A 27,745-nucleotide genomic window follows, 5' to 3' on the forward strand; every position below is an offset into this window, starting at 1 on the left:
TTTCTCAAATGCTGCACATCAGTGACCAATGAAACGTCTCTCCCAGCAGGAAACCGTTTTGTTTTTGTTAATTAACACAGAGAGGGATTATACTGTAAAACAGGGATTATTTTAGAATCAAAAAATACTGTTGGCCTGGAAATCAATGGAGTGTTTCACAAAAATATTAAAATGACGCCAGTAAGAAAATAATTTGATGAGAAATTATGAAATATTAATGAAAGGTGAGTTCTTACGCCCTGATCTAGGGAACATTTGGTCCAGCATTTTATCCAGTTGTGGTGAAAAAATGAAATAATTGAGTCTTTAGCAGGATTTTAGAGGATTTAAACCCAACTTTAAACATTTCAAACTGGAGGAAAGATGATGGCAAAGCAGAAAAAATGCATTAAACACTAAACACACATTGAAACCTCAAACTATGTACCAAATCCATCAAACCTGTTTTATTTGGAGTGTGGACTTTTTCCTTTAAGCATAAATGTAACAGGAATGCATCAGTTTAATCTACTCTTTAATAATAATTATACAGTATTTAAGTGAATTATTCAACTACACTTTATTTAAAAAGATTAAATAATAAAAACCCTAAAACGTTAAAGTGCCACTGCAAGGCCAAATGTGGAGTTTCTATTTGACAGCTGCTTAGAAGAACAATGAACATTTCAACATGTAGATAAATCAGACGTAACTTCAGGAGTCTTTAAAGTCTGAACGTTGAATAGATTTCTGCATTTGGAGCCGATTAGAGTCGGATTTTGTTTGCTGGAGTTATTTATGATAAATATAGAAGAGCAGGACCAGCTGTTTATTCAGGCTGAGAACTCAGCAAATACAAATCCCCTTTCTGCTCCATTAGGAGTAAATACTGAGTTAATTGGAAGGTAATTAAATAAGACTGTTTTTTTGTTTGTTTTTTTCAATTCTCATGCAGTGTTATTATCATATGCAAAAGGCTAAAGTGGCAAACACACGTAAAACTAAGAATAGCAAGGAAGGAGCTGCTGCAGCAAATAGCAAGAAAAGATGCAATGTAGTCAAAAAAACAGCAGAGCTTAATATTTTTGTAATATTTTGATTTGCGAGAAATGAAATGAGACATCAGGAGATGCCAGAGGTCCCAAAGGTGGCATCAGGTGCCGAGTCTGTTTTATCTGTCAGTTTCTGGAGAATCAAAGTTTAGTGAATCTCAACGGTCAAAAATCCTTTGTGTTCATACTGGATGTAAACATTTAGTAGATCTAATGACAACACATCATGTACAGCACAGCTTGTGTCATCAAATGCTTCGATATTTGATAGCAAATGAACTGAAAACCAGCTTCATTACACAGAAGAGCCCAGCGGCTCTTTCCCTTAAGGTGGGACTTTGGTGACTGCTGTGTTTTTGTTGTTGGTATGCAGAACCGGCAGACTGCATGCAGTCAGAAAGACACCGACACGTTTAACTTAGACTGAAGGGAATGTAGACAGTAAATACAGGCTGGGCCATAAGTTTACATACATAGGAGAATGTAAAATGCATATTTCTCTTATATTTCAGAAACCCAAGAAGATGAGTTTGACAAAAGAGCAAAGAACAGAGATGATACTGATGGCTGGGTCAGGAAGCAGCAAAACTTTAGCAGAAACATGGAGCGAGCACCACACAGAAAACTGGAAATGTTGCAGATCAACCAAGACGTGCAGCGATTACAGAGTCCCACAAAATAAAAACGGTTGTCCAACATAAAATGTTTATTTTTTCTATGTGTGGGAACTTATGGACCACCCTGGAGTTTAATCAGAACCAGAATTTTAATCAAAGAATGACAGCAATATTTTAGTGATTCAAGGTTGATTGAAATATTATCCCAATATTTTTAATACTATGCAGCTATGAGTTTAAGTGCATCTGAATTGTGTGCAAATGTTAAATATTTGCTGATTTTGAAAGAAAATGCTTAAGGAAGAAGGGAAAATAAAACCTGAAGGCGTTCGCAGTGCAGGCTCAGTTCTCTCCTTCCTTATCACAGCAGAAATGCACAGACTATTTGTTCCCACTGACATCTAATCGAACAGCCGCTGTTATCTGCTGCGGCGCTTTTAGTTAAGCAATAAATCATTCCAGAGCTCGTTTGTGTGCAGTCGCCACGCTGCCACAAACGGACACTTTTTCTTATCAGTAAAACAAAAGCATTTGTTTAAAGGTGGGAATATTTCTGAATATGAATGAGGAGCAACAACTTTGCTTCCTGAATATTTCAGTAAAAATCATATCACAGTTTTATACATTCCAGCTTCAAGTGGAGATTAAAGTGGTGACGTTTGCTTTCTTCTCTGAAGTGCAGCAGCTTTTCAAATCTTCTATAAATTACTCATCAGCCCATCTTTAATGAATGATCACAAATAAATAATGTTTTCACTACTATTGCCATAAAGCAGGAGGGTTAAGCTTTGCTCATATGTAGATATATATCTATATATTGTGCTGTCAGTTACAGAGGTAATATATCAAGTGTTTAATAGCCCTTCACAATTAAATGGACACCATGACGTCCTTCCTTTTCAACTCTGTTACGAAAACCATCAGTTTCTGTGTCCGGGTGTTTCGTCTTGGTAACATTGTGTAGAACATGTAAGCAAAGACAGGAAAACCTCACATGGTCAGACGGAAACCAGTTGCATGCAGACTAAACGAAGATTCAGGAGTCATTCAGGCCACTAAAAATAGAAATTCACAGTAATTCATTAACGATTGTATAAATGTGTTATTTTTTTCACCACAGGCACTAAAAAGTACAAATCTTACATTCAAAAAATTTACACAAAATGCATTTATGCTGCTAAACTGTTTTGGTTGTAATAGTAAATGAGGAGCCGTCCCGTAAATACAGATGTCTGTGTGACTCTTTTATGTAACTTTTACCAAAAAAATGTTTTTTACATATTATGTCATAACAGGATAATATGATAATCAGTGAGAAGAATCTTCTCTGCCTTCTTCCAGTACGAACAGCAAAAATACACCATTCAGTCTGAAACAACCAATCAGAGCCGGGAGGAGGGTCTTAGCGCTGTCAATCACTCTCATGTTCTTTGATAAACATTTCCAGGATGCAGCAGCAGCATCTGAATAAAAAATCAATCCTCCAGCTGCAGCTGATCCAGAAGCTGCTGCTGGAGCTCTGACTAAAACCAGGAAGTTGGAGCACATCAGCCCAGTTCTGAAGTTCAGACCCCTCAGGTCTTCTGGTTCTGGTTCTGGTTCTGCTCTGCATCCAGAACCAGAACCAAACATAGAGAAGCAGCATTCAGCTTCTATGCAGCACAAATCTGGAACAAACTTCCAGAAAACTGCAAAACAGCTGAAACACTGAGTTCCTTCTACCAATCGATTGATTGATTGGTAGACTGCCACTAATGCTAATGCTAGTTAGCATATCATGGCGACAGATAAAAAATTTTTCTGTAACAATAAGTTGTTTTTCCACAATATGCTCAACATTGACATGTTGAGCCGCGTACATGAGGATGATTGGCAGCGTTAAGACCCTCCTCCTGTTTTTGCATTTCTTCAGGTCCCTCAGGGAGGAGAGGGGGTCATTTTTTCAGATTCCCTGTATCAAACCATACTGTCACGACATGCAAAGTTTTAATAATTATGAGAAAAAAATGTTTTTGTAAAAGTTACATATTGTCATTTTAAAGGAAAAAAATACCCTTTAAATAAATTTTAATGTGAAAAATATAATTTGGAGTTTGAAATGTATATTCTGAACATTTAATCTGCCATTTTAACCTTCATTTTTAATTCTCCAGACATGAAGCAGCAACACTTGGTGGCCTGCAAACACAATGTTCACAAATGCAATCAGTTTGTGCTTCAGTCCATGTGAATCACAGCTAATTATCACCAAACGGCACCAACAGGGTCTGCAGAGACGTTGCAGGCTGAAGGACTCTGTCAGTGGCAAACAGATGATGGCACTCAGGTAAAGTGAGGCGCGATGTTCAGGGAGGACATGTTGGCTTGTTTTACAAAGACGAGTCAAGTCAAGGTCGCAGAAGCTGCGTGTCAACATGAGAGCTTTACCCAAAGGAGGAACCGTGAACTGTTCTCCAGCTGAGATGGAAAAATGTGCTGAATTCAGCAACGTTGTTGTGCTGCTGCTATTTTAAAGGTTTGTTTTGTGATCTCTGATGTGTAAAAACTCCCAGATTCACTAAGATTAAACTCAGCATGAGCTAATTTTCGTGGCTGACTCTCAGCCTTGACCTCATTATGAGAACTTTTTAGCAGAATATAGGAGCTTGTTTTACATAATTCCTTAATATTGATTAAAAAAAGTTCTAGTTCTACTGGCAGATTATTTTACTTATGGGAAAGATGTATTTCTGTCACCTCTCTTATTACAGGTGAAATAATATGTTTTTAAATCAATATTAAGGAATTATTTACTTAAAATAAGCTCCTATATCCTGCTAAAAAGTTACTTGCTCTGTGTTATTTGAAGTATAAAAAGATATTTACACTAGAAAATTGGCCAAAAATACTTTATAAATTTTTTTTATTTTTGCTTTGTGGGATCAAAGTTTTCAAATAAACCTTTAATTTCATTGAGCTTATTAACTAATGGATTCATAAATATTAATATAATTGTGCTTTGGATAATCCTCTGTCACAATTTGTCCTAAAAATAAATCTAGCTGAAGCTGTTGTTGTAAAATTAATATAATCTTATATTTTTTTTAATTGATCTGAGTGTCTTAATGCTTTTAATAAATTAAAATGTAATTAATTAATTGTGACTTTCAGTTTTCCAGAGTTATGAATATTACAGGACACAGGTGGCCATTATGATTGTCTCCTGATAAAATCAGCCAATGGAGTGAATCTTTGTTGTTTGTGTTGATTAACGATATTTAATATGCGGCCATTTTTAATTTCAGGAATGCAAATGAAAGCAGAGATAATTAATTCTCATTTGAAGGATTTTGTCAGCAGTCGGCTCACAGCATCAGCTTCAGGCTCTGCAGGATGTAGAATATATACAGCAACACAACATGTCAGAGGCCCCCAGGCCTCAGCTTGGCCCCAAGGCCTCAGTTTGGCCCCCAGGCCTCAGTTTGGCCCCAAGGCCTCACTTTGGCCCCAAGGCCTCAGTTTGGCCCCAAGGCCTCACTTTGGCCCCAAGGCCTCAGTTTGGCCCCCAGGCCTCACTTTGGCCCCAAGGCCTCACTTTGGCCCCAAGGCCTCAGTTTGGCCCCAAGGCCTCACTTTGGCCCCAAGGCCTCACTTTGGCCCCAAGGCCTCAGTTTGGCCCCCAGGCCTCAGTTTGGCCCCAAGGCCTCAGTTTGGCCCCCTTCACTTTACAGGATTCACACAAATATAAAAGTAAAACAATAAATCTTCACATTCATTCACAACAGGCTCACAGGAGATTCGTTCATCCAAGTATTTACACCTTTATGTTCATGTTTGCAGAGCAGATTTCAAACTGAAAACTTTAAAATGATGAAAGCAGAGCAGCTGTAGTCATTCATTCACTTAGATTTATTTTTAAAAATGGAAAAAGTCAAATTAGTTTGAGCGCCATCAGCAGTTGTTGGTTTTTCCGATGATTGTCATGATGAAACTATAAATAACCTTCAGTGAACATCATAGTAGTTTGAATGAGTTAGTTATAAGTACAATTTAAAAGTGTTTAAGCAGCAGGAAGTGACACTAATGGAATATCTACTGGCCGCTTTATTAGGTACGAGATTGAAAATTAGCATAAGTAGCAAATCAGCCAATCGTGCAGGAGAAACTCGATGCATGTTACAATCACACAGCAGCTCAATTCTAATTATTATGTTTTTTCCTGAAATCCAACTTTATTTGCATGTTTGTTCATATTATCAATTAAATGCAACCGCAGTCAGACTTCTGTGTGAACCGTTTAGCATCACAAAGCGATCCGCATTTCTGAAGTGAAACATTTTAGCCAAAATGGATGTTTTACGTTGTCTCACTTCCTGTCCCATTCATGACGTTCCCATAAGTTTGCTGCATAGTTTCGGACATTCGGAGACCCAGTCACAGGGAATCACCAACTGTTTGTCTGGCCCGATTAACTTTGTGCTCTGATGGCTGCGTGCATCGTCCGACCCAATCCGATGACAAACTGGATCCGATGCTGGATGAGAATACTTTGAAAAAACAGACGGGGCTCCACGGTAACATAAACGTTGTTAATGTTATGTAATGTAATCTACTTTCAATCTTCTCTTTAATAATGAAAAAATCTCTGATTCGCTGCGTAGCTCAGATACCAGAACCAAAATCAAATGTTTCATTCAAACTCTTGAAATCTGCTCTGCAGGCGTCTCAGCCCATAAATGTTCACTCCTTTTATTATTTAATAGACGTAAACTTTTATAAGGAAGGAGTCTTGTGGTTTTACCTAAAGTGACAGTTACGATACAAATGGCACAATGAGCTTTAAGTTCCCCCCAATAAGCCGTTATTAAATATTAAGCAGAGGGAGAATATTCTGTTTAAACTGTTTCCAAGAGTAAACAGCAGAGGTAGGTTGTTCACTCAGAAGAATAAATGTAACGTTTAGAGAGGCACCGATCTGATATCTGTATCGGTCCCGATATTGAAAAAAATCGGTTATCAGCGTCGATGTGGCCATCGATCAGGGCAGATCTATTCAGTATAAGTCAAGCTTTATTATTTATTATGCATCATATTTAGAGTTCCTAACTGTACTTACTGAACCGTTTAAGAAATGATCGGTATATTGTTTTTGCCAGTTTCTTTACTATTTATTTTACATCGACTGTTAAACTCCTGACTGAACAAATTAAAGGGGTAGTTCTGTGTTTTCCTGTCACATAGAGCCACTTTATGGCACAATAAAGAAACTAAGTTAGTCTGAGTTGTTATAAAAATGCTGTTTATGTCAAATATGACGTAAAAGAAATTTGTCTTTGTCATTAACGCCTTAAAATTGGGCCTCTGTCTCTTTAAAAACTCCTGTTTTTTTTCTGATGCTCCACCTTCAGGAAGTCGTCACAACATGGCTCCTCTATTAACCCTTAAACAACCAGAGTCACTCTGAGAAGTGGCTCCTATAATGAGCTCGGCAGAGGTTTTGCTAATTGCTGCTGGCTAGTCTGAAGGAGCTGAGAGGGAGGGGGCTGCTCTGTGAGGATCAATAGCCTGGAAACTGCTCTGAGGAGGAGCTTTGTCCTTGAAGGCGGGGCTAGGTCCAACCAGCCGTTTTACTTAGCTGAATGGTTGCCATGGAGATCAAATGATTGAAAGAATCAAGGCAAAACTCCAGGTTTGTTTTTGATGAGGGAATAACATTATAACAATATAAAGCTTAAAAACGTTGATTTTACATAACACTGCCCCTTTGAAGTTGTTTTTTACATGTCTGACCAGGTTTGTGAAGCTACTGGTGTGTTTAAGTTTGCTGTGCTGGTGCAGCGTTATCAAATGTATCATTCAGTACATTTATGTCTTAAGAAGTGTTTTAAGTTAATTCAGAACCGTTTATCTGCATCAGATCAGCCAATACTAAACCTCAGATATTGATATCGGAAGTGGAAAGAAAATGGATCGGTGCGTCCCTAACTCAAACTAGTTTTCCTACGTTGTCTTTTTCATCTCAAGTCTATACTGAAAAAAAGCATGATTCTTAGTCACCATTTAAGCCCCATTCATTTTGGATGTGTTATTTAGGCACAGCAGATTCGAATTTGAAACATCCTTAAGTAACAATGAAGAAAAGGCGTGTCATCAGATGGACACGGCGGTCACGCCGCCGCTGCTGCCGGACCCCTGCTCCAGGTCCTCCATCACCAGCTCCCGCTCAGGAACGTGGTTGATCCGCCTGGAAGCGTTCTTGTCCAGGCTGTTGAGCGAAATGGGCTCCACGGACGTCTGCACGTTGTTGGCCGGCAGCACCGAGTTGCCCTGCAGTCTGTGTGAGTAGCTCTTCCTGCGCTGACCGTCCGCCGCGCACAGGCTGACCTTAAACACGGCCTGGAAACCCCGCCGGAAGTTCTCGTTGAAGAAGCCGTAGATGATGGGGTTGACGCTGCTGTTGAAGAAGGCCAGCCAGTGAGCGAAGGGGTAGATGTAAATGTTGATAATCCTGTACTGCTGCTCCGTCAGGCTGGCGTAGTCGCTGAGCATCATGAGGGTCCAGAGAGGCAGCCAGGACAGGATGAAGAGCAGAGCGACGATCAGGAGCATCTTTATCACCCGCTGCTTCTTCTTCGACACGCCGTGGCGGCTGTCGGCGCCCGGCTTTCCTCCCGTCGGAACGGCGGTTTTGAAGAGCGTAATCCCAATCCGGGCGTACATAATCACAATGAGCGAAAGAGGGGCAAGGTAGATGTTCGCAAACAGGACGGTGGTGTAGATTTTCCTCATTTCCTGGTTGGGCCAGTTCTCTCTGCACCAGTAGAAGGGACTGGTCTGGTTGTCGGAGCCCAGTAAGACGCGGACGGTCTGCTCCTTGGTCACCTGCAGCATCACACCGGACGGACACATGATGGATATGGCGAGGACCCAGATTACCACGATGATCAGCGACGCCGTGGAAATGGTGAGCTTCTGCTTGAATGGGTAGACGATGCATCGGAACCTGCAGGGTTGAAGAAGAAGGTTCTGTTTGGGTCGAGCTCGTTTGAAGCATTTCTATCTAGTTTCTAGAGCAAATGTCTTAGTACAGTTGAAATAAGACAAAAGTAACCTACAAATAACTTTTCAGACAGAAATATGAGCCTGTTTTAAGTAATAAAGTCCTTTATAATGATCAAAAAGTTTGGTAGATTATTTCAGATAAAAGATTTTCCCTTCTTTTTCTGGTGAAATAATCTGCCAATGGTTTTTCACTTTTACTTGAAACAAACTCACATCTTGCTGAAAAGTCGCCTGTCAGTTAGTTTTGTCCACTTTCTGTTTGAACTAGAAGTTCAAATTGCTTTACCTCATAAAAATATCATACTAATAATAAAACAAGAAATAAACATTTAATTTTGTCAAATGCAAACATCAAGCAAATACACGTCAATGACTGTTACTAACAATTACTTTAGTTATTGATTATTCTATCAATTAATTGATTAATTGGATAAAAAAAATTGGTACATTTTGCAGATTTTTCATTTTTTGCACAATATTAGAAAAAAACAATAGAAGATGCAAATGAGCAAATAATTCCTTTTCTCTTTTAAATAAGAAAATAAATGTTTTATTGGCTAAAATGCAAAAACACAGCATTCCTTTACTGTCTATTAATCTGTGTATTTCTTTAGACCAATAGCAAAAGTCTTAAATCTTTAATCATTAAGGTTAAATGAAGAGTCTCGGCCTGCGTTCTCAGCCATCGTAAATATGGCAGCCGTACATCTTACAGCTAATAGCTGCTCTTCGTCTGTCTGATGAGCTGACTTTGAATCGTGGACGCCAAAGCGTTTTGGAGTTAATGTGTCCTTTCTGGAGGCGCTGACGTCCTCCAGGGGTTTCTCATGATGACAGTGACATCACCGGACACCTGACCTCCGAGGACCGGCTGTCATTTCTAAGCTTCGTTGTTCTGGTCGCCCTTCCCTCCATTTGTCCTCTGATGCGACTCGATTTATTCTACACACAGGAACACCGAGCGGCTTTGGGGGGTTTGTGGCGACAGCTTCCCTTTTTCACAACAGTTAGACGGAGAATCGTCTGTCATATTTCCATCTTTATTTAATGAAGCTAAAGATGTGCACTAAGGTTTTCATGTACAATCTTAATATTTTCAGTTATTTTGTCCAATTAAGCCAAATTGAAACCTAAAGACTTGACCAGCTTTATTAGCTGTACCAGGTCTTTATGTCCTGATGTACTTTCTTTTTGCCAAGATCTAAGACAGAAATCTTTTGGAAACAAGCACGATGGAGCTTAATTATAATAATTCACATGTTTGGTATTTTTTAAAACAATTTTTAGCCAAATCTAAGATGCCTTCTATCATTTTTTCTTAGCATTTTCTGTTTGTTGAGTGTGGGGGTTGTTGTTGTCTTTATTGCAACTTTAGTTTTTATTCATTTTATTTGTCACAGTGATGCATTTTGTTTTTCTGTGATCAGCCTCCGTTTAGTAAAAACCCATCATTGAAATAAATAAACCACTACCTGTCAACTGCGATGGCAACCAGCGTGAAGACGGAGGCTGAGACTGAAATCCCCTGAACCATGCCGCTCATTTTGCAGACCAGGCTTCCAAACGGCCATCCTGTTGACAGAAAAATGACGTTTAGCTCGTTTACTGCAGAGAACCTGTTCAAAAAGACGACAGAAACGCTCCTAAGCACAAGTTATGACTCATAATGGAGCACTTATGGTTCGGCGAGGCAAGCATTCAGCTTGAATGGAGACCATCACCTGCTGAGGCCTGAAACGTGTTTTAGCAACGTCACGTTTGGTGGAGGTTTAATGGAGGTTTAATGGAGGTTATGGTCTGTTGTCTGTTTTTACCTAAACCTGCCCTCCCCACTGCAAGTAAGGTTAAAATCAAATTTAAAATGTTCAGGTTTTACAAAACTAAAATGCATAGTAAATAAAGATTAGAAGCTGGATTTTGGCCTGTTTGAATCAGGTGTAATCAATCAATTAATGGCTTAGTTAAATAAAAGGATCTTAAAAACTCCTCAAATCCCTCATTTATATTTAAGAAATATGTCAGTCAAGAGACTGGTCCAGAAATTAGAGGTGAGATCAGTGCCTTGTAGATTTTTAAATATTTACATTTTGCATATTTTTGTACTTCCATTTATTACTGATTACTGCTTAAAAAACACTGAGCTGGTTTTTTAATAAGCTTATATTTTAATAAGCTTATAACTCTAGAAAGGGTTTTTGCTAATAAGTTCCTCGGTTTAATAATAGATGACAAAATCAGTTGGAAACCTCATATTAAACATTTACAGAGTAAACTCAGTAGAAGTATATCCATATTGGCTAGAGCTAGACATGTATTGAATGCTGAATCACTTCATATTCTATATAACTCTCTGATTTTACCATATCTATCATATTGCTGTGAAGTGTGGGGAGTTAATTACAAGAGCTCTTTACATCCGGTAACCGTCCTACAGAAACGAGCCATTAGAATCATCCATAATGTCGGTTATTATGAGCATACAAACCCACTCTTCATAAAATCCAGAATTCTCAAATTTGACGAGCTTGTAGAATTTAAAATGGCTCAATTTATGTTCAAAGTATCTAAAAAGTTGTTACCTGAGCACATACAGAGCACGTTTTCTGAAAGAGAAGGGGGGTATAACTTAAGGGGTCACTCAAACTTCAAGATCCGCAATTTTAGAACAACAAGAAAAAGCTTCTGTATTTCAATTACAGGTGTAAAGTTATGGAACAAGTTACATGAAGATTTAAAACAAAGCAATAGTTTAACACAATTCAAAAGAAAGTACAAAGAGGTAATTTTCAATAGATACACATACGGGTGATGGAAAGCAATAAGGTGTGTATTGCAGATAACAACTTGGTGTAAGGGTTTAGAAAGACAAACCAGCATAAAATGGAAAAATGTATAGGTAAATATTAGTAACTGTTACTTCTGACTGCCACTTTGATTTGATTTTTTTAATGACAGTAGGACTCTAAAGTCTCAAGTGTTTAGGGGGTAGGAGTTTATAAGTTCTCACTTCTTCCTACCCCATTTTGAGCATGATATGTTAACTGAAACAAAAAAACCTGTATTTTCTCTTCTTTTTTATGCACTTCTTGTTACTGTGCACTATTTTATTTTTATATTTGTATCATGTTCGAATAAAAATTTCATTTCATATTATATTATCATATATATCTTCTCCCTTTGATGTTTTTGTTGCTGAAAAAAGTTTAAACCCTTCAGAATGTGACGTCATAAATCAGCGTGATATTTTGATTTGGACATTTGTGCAAATGGATGCATTAAAAAGATCTTCAGCTTCTGCATGCATTGACTTTAGAGTTAAGCAAAAATATTCCTGTATTTCGTTAATATTCTTTTAAATTTACTTTTCACTTTCTGAACAGTTTGTGACAAAAAAAACACTTTTTTAATATTTTATTTATTAAGATGTTCCTGTAGAAAACTTTCCAAATCATCTTCAGTCAAAAGTCCAAATTCTTAGAAACATCATATTTTCTAGAGACTATAAGTAGGTTTGTCACAATAAATTAAAACAAACTAAATAATTTAAATTTGCACGATTAATTGATTTTAAGTTCAAACTTAATTTGTTAGCTACAAGTTTGTGTCATGTTTTTATGTTTATCTTATCAGTAATAATAAACAAAAAGACAAAGAAATGTTGGATAACTCATGCATGTCAGTTTGGAGCGTTTCAGTGGGAACGCTGATCTCGTGTCGGTTTGGAGCGTTTCAGTGGGAACGCTGATCTCGTGTCGGTTTGGAGCGTTTCAGTGGGAACACTGATCTCGTGTCGGTTTGCAGCGTTTCAGTGGGAACGCTGATCTCGTGTCGGTTTGGAGCGTTTCAGTGGGAACGCTGATCTCGTGTCGGTTTGGAGCGTTTCAGTGGGAACGCTGATCTCGTGTCGGTTTGGAGCGTTTCAGTGGGAACGCTGATCTCGTGTCGGTTTGGAGCGTTTCAGTGGGAACGCTGATCTCGTGTCGGTTTGGAGCGTTTCAGTGGGAACGCTGATCTCGTGTCGGTTTGGAGCGTTTCAGTGGGAACGCTGATCTCGTGTCGGTTTGGAGCGTTTCAGTGGGAACGCTGATCTCGTGTCGGTTTGCAGCGTTTCAGTGGGAACGCTGATCTCGTGTCGGTTTGGAGCGTTTCAGTGGGAACGCTGATCTCGTGTCGGTTTGCAGCGTTTCAGTGGGAACGCTGATCTCGTGTCGGTTTGGAGCGTTTCAGTGGGAACGCTGATCTCGTGTCGGTTTGGAGCGTTTCAGTGGGAACGCTGATCTCGTGTCGGTTTGGAGCGTTTCAGTGGGAACGCTGATCTCGTGTCGGTTTGCAGCGTTTCAGTGGGAACGCTGATCTCGTGTCGGTTTGGAGCATTTCAGTGATCTTCCTGTCTGCAGGGATTTGTCCACAGAAACGCTGCAGCGAACCGAGTGGGACCTGTTTCTCTGTTCCAACCTGCAGAGGTGCTGATCAGTCTTCATCACTCGGTCAGACTAGACTGTTCGCCTCTGATTTCTTCATGGGTTCGTCACTCTGCGTTGTTTGTACTCTTGTTAAGGAAAGTAAAGTAAATTGTAGAATTTGTCGTTTTAGAAGTAGCTGGAGGAAATCCTTTGAGAGTCTGACAGGAGCTTTTGTTTAGTGTTTTCTTCGCTCTCGCCTCGTCTTTGGGCTTTTCGTCCTCCCCTTCCATTTCTTCTTTTTCACCGTTTTTCTAAAGGAAGCTTAAGAATCTCAGAGCAACACATTCAGCTTTGTAATCCCTTCGGAAAGAGGGAACTTCAATCAGGCTTGTGCCAGAGTCCCTTTATAACACCTACCTCTGGGTAGGCTTAAGACATGAACCACTGTGGCCTGAGGTTTTGCTCTTTAATAACAGTTGTATGTAGAGAGGAATATTATTTTTGAACACAGTTAACAAACTGGCCCTGGTGACCCTCGTCAGGGAGAGGGAACAGTTATTTCTCATCATAAGCCATATTTATTTTGGGATTCTGCCAGAAGATAAGAACAAACATCTCACAAATAAATAAAAAATATGCATCTCTGTACATATCAATGTGACAGAATACATGCTGTACATGCATATTTTAGTTTTTTAGTTTTCAATAAAATAAATTGAAAACTAAAACAGTTTTCAATTTATTTTATTTAAATTGAAAACTAAAACAGTTTTCAATTTATTTTATTTAAATTGAAAACTGTTTTAATAAGGAAAGTATTTATCAAGCTGCACTTTTCCTGTTGAGCCTGAAGGTGGCAGTAAGCATGTAGCTGCAGCAGTTCGCCACCAGAGGGCGTACCAGCAAGAAGGCAACTGCTCTGCAGCAGATGTAGGTCAATGGAGACGATCATTGCTGCTCTCAAACTTACGACAGGGAATTTCGGCCTTTGAAGGTGAAAACCCCCCAGTAAATTTCCATCAGAAAACTCACATATTTCTAGAAAAAACGTGAAAATTTCCAAGTTTCAAAAGTCAAACATTTGCAAGTAAAAAAATCTGATATTTTGAGATTAGTCTCGGAAACTTTCTAGAAGAAAACATGGAAATTTCCGAGCTCCAGAAATCCAAAATTTTAAAGTAAAGCAAACAGAAACTTTCAGATGAATCGCAAACTTTTTTGAGAAAAATGTGGAAATTTCTGAGCTTGGAAAGTCAAAAATTTGTGCCAACATTTTGAGATTAATCTCAGAAATTTTCTAGGAAATGAAACTGGAAATTTCTGAGTTTCAGAAGTTTAAATTTTCCATCTTTGCAAAATTTTTAAACTATAAATTTGGCAGAAATGCACTTCTATTTTTCTATCTGCAATGGCCGTAATACGCCGTCATACATACCTGTCTGTCAACAGGTAAATATAACTCGATTACAGTAATGCATATGTGCTAGAACTCCATGTTAACGTAAGGAAAGTTGACCTTACGTAAGCTAGTAGCTTACTCAGCTACTAGCTGAGTAAGCTAGCAGCTTAAAGTTGATTAGGTAACTGATGCTGCCGCTAGTCTGGAGGAGTTGTTTGTGGTGGGGGTGCTCTGTAAGGCAGAAGCTAAAAAAGGTGATTTTTCATATTTTCCCCCCTTAATGTGTCATATTTTTATTAGCTGTGTGCAGAAAATCCTGTTAATTTACAAAGAGCCTGAAAACATCAGCCTGTGTGTAATTAATCTAGAGCGTGTTTCACTGTGAGGATTTCATTAAGTTTTCATTAATATTCAGATTAATGAAAGGACTGCATATGAACATTGTGTCCTGGTAAAATATGAGCGCCGTGCAGCCAGTGGAGAAGAGTTTTAGTGTTTCTGCTGCAGAGTTCAATCAACTTGTTTCAAGTCTGCATCAATCCTGGAAGAAGTTCAAACTTAATTTCCTCGTCGTTCCCTTCGGATAAATCAGTGGAATGAGAAATACCTTTCCTGTTTTTAATCATGAGCAGCAGGAAAGTCTGGCTCTGTTTTCAGAGTCTTTCCACTGAACAGCTCGGCTTTTCTCAGTTGTTGAAACTGCAGCTACTGCAGCTCCAATGCATTCTGGGATTGGTTGGTTTGGTGGTTTTCTTCTTGTTCACTCATTGGAAAAAGAAATTCAGTTCCAGGGTTTTATGTATGATTATTTAAATTTAAACACAAAGTAGAAACTTTTTTTTTTTCAGAATTTTGACTTTAAAAAGTCAGAATTTTGAGTTTACATTAAGAAATCATTGTAGATATATATATTTAAAAAAAGGGAATTGCATATTTCCTCCAAAAAACTCAAAAAGTTTGAGATTCATTTCAGAAATTTTGTGGGAAAAACAAGGACATTTCTGACTTTGAAAGAAGATTTTGAGCTTTTCAAACTCAGACATTTACATGTTTTTTTTTTCTAGAACATTTCCAAGATTTATCTCAAAATTTGAGTTTTTCTCTCTCAAATTTTCAACTTTTCAAGGTCAGAAATGTCCTTGTTTTCCAGAAGATTTCTGAGATGAGTCTCCTGCCATTTTATTCCAAAACTGAACCACTGGACCATCAGGTGTGAAAACACCCAAAGTAAAAAAAAATCTCACTGGTCAAGAAAAATGATAAAAAAGTAAAGATGTATTGTGATTTTAGTTTTTTAATCTTGAGCTATAAATTAAGCTTTACTGAAACAAATAAACTTCAGTAGTTAAATAATGTGTAAGTCGTAGATCCTAAAGACAAATGTAACCTTTTAACATTACTGATGGGCTTTCTTATGTTGAAACCTATTCCTGTTTTTATCCCAGTTTTATCACGTAATTAAAATCAGATTTGGGGAAAATAAAGTCTGGTTTTGAGTAGACAAACCAGACAGATGTGGTTTTATTTACCATTAAATTAAACAGAACATAAAAACTGTGGCTGTTAAAAGACAAATATTTTAGTTGTAGCTGACAGTAGTAAATGATTTTTTAACTGCATCTGCATCAAAACGTTTGTCAGTCTTGAATTGAAATGGGCAGCAGGTCAGAATCAGTTGGAGGTCAGAAATGGCCCCCGGCCCACAGTTTGGACACCCGGGCCTTTCACTGAGCCGTCCATCTGTTCTGACACCCAGATGAAAAACCTTCTGTTTCCAAACATCACAGCGCTGAGCACTCAGACGCCGTCGTATCGAAGCGCGGCAGAGAACACGACTCTTTCATCACAAAGCGTCCAGATGAAGAGCAGCTGGACTGCTGATGAGATCTTCCCGTTTCTGACCGACTGATTTCTTTGACTTCCTCGGTTTCTGATCTCTGTGACGTAAACAAGCCTTTTGCCTGCTGCTTGCTGAGTCCTTGATGTGCCTTTTTTTCCTCTCAAGGCGCCGTCTGCTTCAACCTGACCCCGTTTTCCACGCCACTGCTTTTTCTATTACCATTTAGCTCAGATATGAAAGGTGTTGGAGTCTTCTCTGCAGCTAAATAAAATGGCAAATAGACCGAGATTTCACATTACTTTTCTAGTCATATTCTAAAAGCTCTCGATATAACAGCCATATCCACCCAATCAGACGCCGATCTGTAAGCAACTCGGAGTTCAGTGCCTGGAATATGAAGCCAGATTGACTGGAAGAAGCTGGAATTGAACCGTTAACCTTCGGATTGCTACTCCACCCAGAGAGCCTCAGTCTTTTTCTTTCTTTTGTCTGATTTTTTTCTCAATTTCTTCCTGACTTCCTTTCATTTTTATGCCACTAAATATGAGCTAATTTTAGAAATACATAAGCAAAGATAACATTTGCTACACAAGTATGCATGGGCGATATAAACGTAAAGTCTTATCACAATGTTTTGTGATTCTACTGTGATAAAAGTGACGGAAAGAAATTTGATTTGTGTCACTAAACTGCAAAGTAACTGCATATATTTCTTAATATATATTTCTTAAAATGTATTGGTATTTATTGAAAAAACAGTAAACACTAAAAAAATAACTAAATGCACAGGTTTTTTTTAACATCATTCATTTCGATTCCTGACTCCAATAAATCAAAATTCCTCTGATCAGAAATTTGTCACAACAAATCATAAATGTCACAATAAATGTCCACCCTAAACATGAGCGTGTTTTTTCCTCTGATGCTTATTTGATAACTTATTTAGATGCAGTCACCTGGTTTTCCTCTTTTTTTTTTACCCAAAATGTGGATTGGAAGTAATGAGAGAAGAGGTGAGAAGTAAAAATTACAAGAGGCGAAATGCGCTGCGAACACACAACTGATGGAAACTCCCAAACACATCAACACAAAAAAGCAAACAGAAAAACAGAAGCAAATGAAAACAATAAAATGCTGAAACCACAGGAAATAAAAACAAAATGGAAAATTCAGCTGTAAACTCGCACCACAAATCAGGAGTCCTCCGACCACTAGGGGGAGCCCATTGGCAAATTATTTCACTTAAAATGTCTTATTAGTAAAATAATCTGCCAATGGAAATATGAAGAGATTATTTACTTAAAACAAGCTCCTATATTTTGCTGAAAAGTTACTTGTGAGTTAGTTTAGTCTTATTTAAAGTGAACTGAGACATAAACACTAGAAACTCGACCAAAGATGCCTGGTGACATTCTGAGTTTTTCACTGTCAGACCTCCAGCTCTCTCTTCTCCCTTCAATGTTTTTGTTGCTGAATGGAGAAGCTTGTTACATTTATCTGTATCATTACACAAACGAAATCTGCTGCTCAAACATTAATGATATTAATAATTATCGTCATCATGTGCGCTCATTTCCATATTTATTGGATGAGTTTGGATACGCACAGTTTCATACACCAGAGTACGTTTGTGTTTGCACCGTTTTTTCAATTTCACAAGTTTCTGAAACCATGTAAACAAAATTTCAACCAGGTGAAGCTGAAATGATGCCACCTGAGTTCTGGATATTTACAAAGGTTGTTTTTTTCTTTTTCATCATCTTAAATGCAAAATGCATATATTTTTGTACAGTTAGTTAAAGTACTGCTCTTAGTGTTGTTCTTTAACCAAACATCTATTTTCCAGTCTGTAAACTCCAGTTAATGATTAATCAATTACTAATCAGTTGACAAATATTTTAAAAAATGATTATTAATTGTTTCAGCCCTAACATGTTGCTTTTTAATACAATTACCAAAGGGACATTAGTGATGATTAATCAAGCTTACTGCGTCTTATCTCAGAATTAAATCATGTTCACCAGAATCAGGAACTAGAGAGACGTGTTGTAGGAAAGAGTGCTGGTAAAAGGATGCGGAGGGGAAACGCTGTAAACTGGTGTCTGCAGTGTTTGTTTATTATTTCACTGCCAAAAGGAGGTGATGAAGTTTCTGCCAAGACGTTTTCCCAGCTCTGAATTACTGCTCCAGGTTACAATGAGAGGCTTTGATCCGCTGGAGTTTAAACGGCAACATCAAAAGTTTCACAGAACCGTAAAACGGAAAGTGTTGTGCCTCTTCCACGACGCTTCCAAGCCCTAATAAAATCAGTTTTTAACTGCGTGTGGGTAAAAGAGTTCAGGCTGAACAGAAATAATTAGTCACTTATGAGAGAAAAAAGGCAAATAGTTTTAAGATCGACATTAAGTAGAAATGCCAAAGGTGTTCAGACTGATGTCATGAATTCACCAGTTCATTTCCATCAGGTTTTAATGGTTCGGTTTAAAACATCTGAATCTTCTTTTGGAAGATCGTACCGTTTTTTTGCTTTTTTATATATAAATTCTGATAGACTTTATAATAAAAGCACCCAAAGTGAGTCACTTTTTCTGCAAGTCTGCTAGCGGAAACTCAACACCCAGGAAGGTTCAAGTGCTTCCTGGGTTCCTCCAATCAAATGCAGTGAATTATTCATGAGGCGCAGACGGCGAAGCCTCATGGGTTCTGCTGCTCCTCCTGATCCGTCTTTTGCTGTCATAACATTTATGGTAAAAAGTTGTTTAAGTGATCTTGCTGTGAGATTGTGAAGTCGGTGATAACGCTGAGAGAAAAAATGTTTTCTGAGTTTCCCTGCTGATAGTGAGCTTAGAGCGTAGCTGACCTGAAGGTTCTGGAGATAAACCTGTCGCAATAAATCATTTAATCACAGTAAATTCAAATAACCTCAATAATTTCCATTTGCATGATTAATTGTTTTTCTTTTTTCTCTATAAACTGGATCATAAAAATCTTCAGTCTGTTACTTTGGACTCAACATTTTTTAAGGACAGTTTTGTTCACAGAAACTCCATAATTCATTTTATTAGTTGTTTCTGTTGTTTTGTTTATTTATTTTGGATATTTAAAATGTCTTCCAGTTCCAGAGTTAAGTCTTCATTAAAATTTTAAGTTTATTCAGAATGTGTTCTTGCATTATTACCATTATGTTATTTTTAAATTGTATAAATTATCTTTTAACACAATAACTTTAAAAATAGATCATGTTTGTGTTGTGTCTCTGTACCAACTGGCCAATTAGCAGCTGCGACTTCACTTCCATGCAGCTCTGAATTTATTACATTATTATAGAAAATGGATCAGAACCTGCATGTTTAAGATGCTGGCCTGGTTGAAAAATCTCCAATTTAGATGATATTGTCACGATTTTTAATTACATCACAGTATTTGCTGCAGATCTACTAACTCAGGTAATGGACATCCAGATAATCAAATCTGCCAATTTTATTCCTAATCCAAGTTCAGGATGTCGAAGCTACGAGTGGAAAAGTTGAAATGTTTGGTTCTTTAAGGCTTTTTCCTGGGGAAACGTATAAAACTTACATCAATTTTAAGGAATTATTGACTTAAAACAATGAAAAGTTATTTGTAAGCAGTTTTGTCTAATTTTAAGTCTACTAAGTTATTTGCACTACAAACTAGATAAAAGTACTTGAGATGTTTTAGTTTTTGCAGTGTACAAACACAGATAATACATTTTATTTAAAGTTGATATCAAACCTCTGACATTTAGGTGTTTTTGTTTGTTTTCCTTTTATTTGTTTTATTCATACTTGACACAGAATTTGGATAAAGTTTGGAGATGTCCACAAAAGACTTTACATAAAACAGATTAACATGACAAACAGTAACAATAAAAAAGTGCTAAACTTTATAATAAATCAAATCAAAATCTGTTTGAGGTTGAGTTGAGGAATCTGCAATGCAAAAGGGAATCAGAAACCGAAGAGTTAATCGATACCGATTTGGTATCGATATTATCAATATTTTGTGTCAGTGTGCCCAGCTCCAGTCCAAACAGCCAGCAAATTATTATAAAACTGATCATTTCAATCAGTTTCCAGGCGAAATTAATAAGTTAATATCAGCTTTGATAAGTATAGATTCACCTGCCTCACCTGTCAAACTGACCTGCCTGCTGTGAGTCGCCACGGCAACATCTAACGCGTATCTTTTTGTGTCGTCTTAAAAAGAGTGAGAATGCCCAGCAGCTCCTGCAGACAACCAGCATAAAGCCTGCGAACCGTCGCCGCCGCTGCCACAGAGGATCATGGGAGATGTGTGACTTCAGCAAACAGCTGTCGGGTAAAATTAGCAGACTGCGTGAAAACCCTTGGTGTTTGCACTGAAGACGCTTTCCTCCATCACATCTCAAAAGTTCAGCTCCCTGCAGGGATTTGGTTCGCTTTGATCACTGCAGGCTTTGAGGGACGCATCAGAGTCGCCATGTTTACGCTGAGCGTTTGGTCTTTGCTCCACAACATCAGCTGCAGATTTACATCAGCAGGAAGAGTCCAAAAATCCTCAACGCGGAAATATTTAGAGCAACTTAACCTTTTGTTTACCTGTGTTTTTCCAGTAGAAATATACGACAGTGTTTTGGGGCTGTTGTAGATAAAAAAGGAGTAAATTTCTGCTAAAAAAAAAAAAAATCTCTGAAATTTTTGAGTTTAAAAAGTTTAAAATTTGTCAGAAAAACACTCGGAAATGTTTCACTTAATCTCAGAAATTTTCTAGTAAAAAGCATGGAGGTTTCTTTTTTATATATAAAGATTTATCTATGTCTTTATGCACCATTATTACAGAGCATAATAAGCGTCTACACTTTGGTACCTTGTACAGAAAGAAAAAATTACAAAATGCTTAAAAGTTTGTACGTTGATCACAGCATAGAAGGATCATTTAAACAGAGAAAAGGTCAGAAAAAAACAGCAAATAAAACTAAAAAAAAAAAAAAAACAGCCACACAAACCAAAAGGTCAACCGTTTTTCCCCAAATGTTTCACTTCTTCTGCATTTGTATTCCACATTAACTTTAACGTTAAATTTCTGAGTTTGTGTTTCAAAAATTTACAATTAACAATTAATTATTACCAAAATCACTGGTGTTTCTGGTCCTCCTGCACTGCAAAAACCCAAAATTTACCAAGTATTTTTTGTCTAATCAAGTGCAAATATTTTACTGCACTTAAAATAAGACAAAACTAACTTATAAGTAACTTTTCAGCAGGATATAGGAGTTTGCTTTAAATAAATAATTCCTTAATATTAGTGAAAAAGTTCTAGTTTTAATGGCAGATTATTTTACTTATGAGAAAAATGTCTTGCTGCCAGCAGAAGTTAGTTTTTTTCTTATTTTAAGTGTATTAAGATATTTGCACTAGAAACTAGACTGAAAATACTTGGTAACATTTTGTGTTTTTTCAGTGTAATAATTTCCATATCAAATGTATTATTTCTAATTTAAATCACTCAATCTTAATTTTTGTTTTCAGGTCAGTATAAATATGAAAAAAAAAAACTTTATTCCTTGTCGCATTACGTAAAACCTCTGACATTTGCAAAGTATCGTTACACACACATTCTCCTGGTTACGGATTACTACAGCAAAGATTAAAATTTGGCATGTTTGTAGTAAAAGCAGCGGATGGATCTGAGAACCGTCACATGCAGAGTCCAAAGGTTAATTAAGACGTCAATCCAGCTTAACCGCTGCTGGACGGAGAATCAGAGACTTAATATGGAAATGTTATGATGAAAACTCTCACAACAAAACATCAGATCAGATGAGGCGTTTTAGACCTTTGACTCTGAATAAAAGTTGTTTTAACCTGTAAATATGTTCCTCTTTGAAATGCAGAATCCTGCAAGTTATTTTAGTAAAAAAAGAATAAAACACACTTGTTTCCGTTACTTCCTGTCCTTGTTCTGGATTTGGCCTCATTCAATATTCGTTAACAGAGTTGGGTTGTAACTAGTTGCATTTACTTAAGTGACTTTTTTGGAAAATGTATTTATTTTTACTTCGCTGTAGTTTTTTGTTTTACTTGAATAATTTTATTTTGAGGTATTTTTGCTCTCACTTGAGTAAAATTTCTGGATTTTCTTCCCTCTGAATGAAAAACAAACATGTTTTAACCAAAAATCCACCAGACACACCTGCAGTTTTTATTAAAGTTGTTTTACTGAAAGAAAACTTATTTTGCCTGATTTTATTTTTATAAATTGTCATTTTTGTTCTTAAAATACCAACATTTCCATTTAACTTTATGATCCGTCTGATGATGTAATTTGTAAATATTAAATGATTGATAATCTACGGAAGCGCATTGCTATCATGCAGTAAAAAATTTTTTTCGATCGCTATCTCGTTATAACGAGTTACGTATCTCGTTTTAACGAGTTACGTATCTCGTTTTAACGACTTACGTATCTCGTTATAACGAGTTACGTATCTCGTTTTAACGAGTTACGTATCTCGTTATAACGACTTACGTATCTCGTTTTAACGACTTACGTATCTCGTTTTAACGAGTTACGTATCTCGTTATAACGAGATACGTAACTCGTTAAAACGAGATAATTTTAGGTCCAGGAAGTGGCGGTATTATGCTAGGCTAGTACAGTGACTAACATGAATTGGTCAGGTTTCCCTTCATGTTTGGTCTACAACATGTAGAGATACGGATGCTGCTTTGCACTGTGGTTAAAACCATTAACAGCATGCCTACTCTGACAAGATCCTAAACAGAACGGGACTGCACAGAAGGAGACGTCAGTCCGGTCCTCTAGCTGTGGCGGCGTTCCTGACTGGATCGAAGCTGAAGTTGGCTTTCGATTGTAGCTTCTGATTCGGGAAATGGCTAAAGGGAGATTATAACGGAGGCTCAGATGTATTTGATGAACATTTTCTGGTCAGATTTTTTATTAGAACAGTACACTTGCTGAACAACGGCAACGGCTGTTCGTAACCAAGCAACCGAAATCAACAGAAGGCTAGGTAGTGGCAAAAGACAAAACTAGATCCTGTTAAGCATTCTTCAAAATAAAAGACTTCCTCTCTCCAAAATAAATCATAAATCAGCAAAAGCTGAATGGCCTCCTTTAAGCGTCTTGAGAAACAATCACCTAATGATCCTGATTCATAAATCTCTACTCGGCTTGGCTCCAGCATACTTAAACTTTCTTTAACATAGATCTGTTAATTCCCATTCTTTACGTTTTTACAATATTTTTCTTTTGCATGTTCCATGTTTCCAAACTGAAAAAGGGAAGCAAGCTTTAGTGTGATGGCTCCTACAGCCTGGAATCAGCTCCAGTCTGAAATAAAGATGTCAAAACTGGTTCCACTGGACTTATTTCGAGCAATTCTTAAAAACAGACGAGATTCTCTTAAACGGTGTCACTGTTTTTAAATTCTTTTCTACTGTTTTACACTTCTGCATATAATTAATTTTATTTTGTAACCAGGTTGCTGTGTGTTGCAGACTTCTACCCTGGTCCCTCTTGAAAATAAGATGTGTATCTCAACGGGGTTTACCTGATAAAATAAAAAAAATAAAATAAAAAATAAATTATAATATTTGTCAAATATTGGTCAAAGATTTTTAATATTTGTCAACAAACAAGGAGCAAAGAAGAGACACCTCTCCTTTACCATATAGGTGACTTACAATAATGTCTTCTAATGAAGACAAAGAGGGTAGATAAAGATTATTGTGTTGCTTTGATAAAATAAAACTCTGAACTTGAACGTAGTTATAGAAATATTTTGTAGGAATATCATGTTTGTTTTTAATTTCTTCAAGTTACATAAATACCTTCCCTGAAAAAAGATCAGACACTTTAGTTATATTCTTAGCAGTTTAAATCCTGCTCTACATGGATGAACATTATATCGGATAGTTGTTGCATTTCTCCCAAATAATCAAGTGTTTTTAGCCAGATCATCATTGTATTTTTCAGAAATGGGTATTTTGTTTGCTTAATTAACCTTTTCCTGCCTGATGAGTACATGTACAAGTCTATAGCAATAGAGATCCAGTGGGACACAATAGTAACCCATGCTGGGGGCTGTCTGGTAGTAAAGTAAAACATTGCTGCCCTGATCTGGGTTGAAATAACATAATAGGTTTGATAATTGTTAACACCCTCTGTCATATGGGAGATATAAGAGAAACAGTTTCATTATTGGGCGTTTACCATTTAAGTGAAGTTGGAAAAAGTTATATTTAGCTCCTTAAAGAAGAAGGGGAGTGAGGAAATTGAAACTGATTGGAAAACATATAAGAATTTTGGCAATATTGTAATTTTTATAATATTGATGTGACCAATTAAGGAGATGGGTGGCATCTTTAACTATTAAACTTTTAAAGCTAACATACTTAGACACTTCCGACATGGAATAGATTATTCATCTCTGATGCTATGTTGCATCACTATAAATCGGAATCTGAAAAGTTGTTGGCATTATTATCCCAGCTGATGGATCCTTGTAAGCCACACAAAAAGGCAGGTGCTCTAGGACAAAAAAGTGAAAGAAAACAGAAGGTTAAAATAATAACAAATATTGTAAATGTGATAGGAGTTTATTTCTAATGCACTCCAGATGCAACAATATTTTTAAATCTCTCATTACTGAGGTTTCAATTCAGATAAAGATTTCACAAATCACAAACTAGGTTTGAAATATTCTGCCATTAGCGTAGATTAGAATAATCTACTCCAGATTTGAAGTGTCGATGTATGTTCGTTTTTAAAGCATAACAAATGATTTCTTAACATTTATATGTTAAATATAATTTCCAGTTACTTATTTACAGTCATATGTCAAGTCATATGTTAAGTATAATTTACATGATAATTATTATTCACCGAATTTAACTTGATTGTACACAATTCCAAAAGGTGACGTGAAAAATAATTAAATTCAAAGCTTTGTGTATGATTTATTTTGGAGAGAGGAAGTCTTTTATTTTGAAGAATGCTTAACAGGATCTAGTTTTGTCTTTTGCCACTACCTAGCCTTCTGTTGATTTCGGTTGCTTGGTTACGAACAGCCGTTGCCGTTGTTCAGCAAGTGTACTGTTCTAATAAAAAATCTGACCAGAAAATGTTCATCAAATACATCTGAGCCTCCGTTATAATCTCCCTTTAGCCATTTCCCGAATCAGAAGCTACAATCGAAAGCCAACTTCAGCTTCGATCCAGTCAGGAACGCCGCCACAGCTAGAGGACCGGACTGACGTCTCCTTCTGTGCAGTCCCGTTCTGTTTAGGATCTTGTCAGAGTAGGCATGCTGTTAATGGTTTTAACCACAGTGCAAAGCAGCATCCGTATCTCTACATGTTGTAGACCAAACATGAAGGGAAACCTGACCAATTCATGTTAGTCACTGTACTAGCCTAGCATAATACCGCCACTTCCTGGACCTAAAATTATCTCGTTATAACGAGATACGTAACTCGTTAAAACGAGATACGTAAGTCGTTATAACGAGATACGTAAGTCGTTAAAACGAGATACGTAACTCGTTAAAACGAGATACGTAACTCGTTATAACGAGATACGTAACTCGTTAAAACGAGATACGTAAGTCGTTATAACGAGATACGTAAGTCGTTAAAACGAGATACGTAACTCGTTAAAACGAGATACGTAACTCGTTATAACGAGATACGTAAGTCGTTAAAACGAGATACGTAACTCGTTATAACGAGATACGTAAGTCGTTAAAACGAGATACGTAACTCGTTAAAACGAGATACGTAACTCGTTATAACGAGATACGTAACTCGTTAAAACGAGATACGTAAGTCGTTATAACGAGATACGTAAGTCGTTAAAACGAGATACGTAACTCGTTAAAACGAGATACGTAACTCGTTATAACGAGATACGTAAGTCGTTAAAACGAGATACGTAACTCGTTATAACGAGATACGTAAGTCGTTAAAACGAGATACGTAACTCGTTAAAACGAGATACGTAACTCGTTATAACGAGATAGCGATCGAAAAAATTTTTTTACTGCATGATAGCAATGCGCTTCCGTAATAATCTGATCAGTACTTGAGTAGACTTTTTTTCACCAAAGACTTTTTTACTCTTACTCGAGTTATTTTTTGGACGGCTAATTTTTACCTGTAATTCAGTAAAGATATGTTGAAGTAGTGCTACTCTTACTTGAGTATAATTTTGGGTAAGCTACCTAAAATCTGCCTGCTACATACGTAAACATGTTAAGTTTTACTTGCTTGTTTAAATTTATAGCAGTCACGTTTTCTTTCCAGTAATTTGAATCAGATAAATGTTGTTGAGATCTGCAGCTCGGCTGGAAACAACAGACTTATACAACCTAATCGATGGTAGAAACTGATGGTAGCAACTCTGCAGCCCATTCCAGGCTCTGCTTCACACTCTGCTCACCTGTAATGATGTTGTCAAGAAGAGTGGTGGGCATGCAGAAAATCCCCACCAGCAGGTCGCTCACAGCGAGGTTCAGGATGAACAGATTTGTCACAGTCCGCATGTTTCTGCTCCTCAGCACGATGAAGCACACCACTCCGTTTCCCACCATGCACACCAGAAAGATCAGCAGGTAGGACACGATGAAGATGGCGGCGGTGGACGGCTGGTGCAGGTAGTATCCAACATACGTGATGTTCCTCCTGGGAGTGACAAACTCCACCGTGGAGTTATAAAACGTCCAGTTGTCGTACAGTTGAGTGGAGTTGCTCTCTAGTCCTTCGTTCATTTTAAACCTGAAAAATTTCACAATTTTTAGTCAGTTTCTGTTAAAGGTGAGTTTTTATGCTTCCCTAAACTGGAATGGGTTACACAAAACATTTTACGCACAAAATCGTTCTCAATGATGAGATTTTGGTCTGCTCACGTCTGGCGCTCCTTTCAGAATGAGATCTTTGAGGGCACGTGTGTCAAACTCGGGGCCCGGGGGCCAAATCTGGCCCGCTGTAACTTTTTATGTGGCCCTCTAGACTCCAAATTACATGGATAAGTCCGTCCAGTTCTTCACAAATCCACAAAATTCACACAAAATCCCCACATTTTTTTCTGATTTTAAGTTATAGTCTGTTATTTAAAAAAAATCATGATGTTAACTTCATAACTTTTTTTAGCACAAATATTAGCGCAATATTTGTACTAATATATTAGCACAAATATTGTAAAAATTCTTTCAAAATATTTCTAAATTGTCACCACAAAATCTGTGATTGTGACTTTAAAAAAATCTCAAAAACAATCCTGGATGGACTGATCAGTGTGAAAAGATGTTTAATATTATTTCATTTTCAGAAACACACTGCCACTTTAAAACCACATAAGCTCCTGCTGGCCATTCCCACAAGCCAGTGTTT

The 27,745-nt window shown here is 37.3% G+C and overlaps 1 protein-coding gene across 1 annotated transcript; it reads right to left on the bottom strand.

Moving 5' to 3' along the window:
• Positions 1-7,777: 7,777 nt before the first annotated feature.
• Positions 7,778-27,130, bottom strand: npffr2a (neuropeptide FF receptor 2a). Its single transcript, XM_015000269.2, has 3 exons — positions 26,796-27,130; positions 10,162-10,261; positions 7,778-8,630 (listed from the first exon to the last, which is right to left on the bottom strand). The coding sequence occupies exons 1-3, from the start codon at positions 27,121-27,123 to the stop codon at positions 7,778-7,780; spliced, it is 1,281 nt and encodes a 426-aa protein (XP_014855755.2). The 5' UTR covers positions 27,124-27,130.
• Positions 27,131-27,745: the final 615 nt, after the last annotated feature.

The sequence above is a fragment of the Poecilia mexicana genome, unplaced genomic scaffold (genome assembly GCF_051168715.1).
Source record: "Poecilia mexicana isolate PSO_F unplaced genomic scaffold, ASM5116871v1 scaffold_9, whole genome shotgun sequence".
Classification (NCBI taxonomy): domain Eukaryota; kingdom Metazoa; phylum Chordata; class Actinopteri; order Cyprinodontiformes; family Poeciliidae; genus Poecilia; species Poecilia mexicana.

Excerpts from the sequence above, each read along its gene's own strand:
- npffr2a (XM_015000269.2), bottom strand. The coding sequence starts at position 27,123 with ATGAACGAAGGACTAGAGAGCAACTCCACTCAACTGTACGACAACTGG. Across the intron at positions 10,262-26,795 it reads TCTTGACAACATCATTACAG|GATGGCCGTTTGGAAGCCTG; the intron begins GTGAGCAGAGTG and ends TTCTGTCAACAG. Across the intron at positions 8,631-10,161 it reads GTTGCCATCGCAGTTGACAG|GTTCCGATGCATCGTCTACC; the intron begins GTAGTGGTTTAT and ends TCAACCCTGCAG.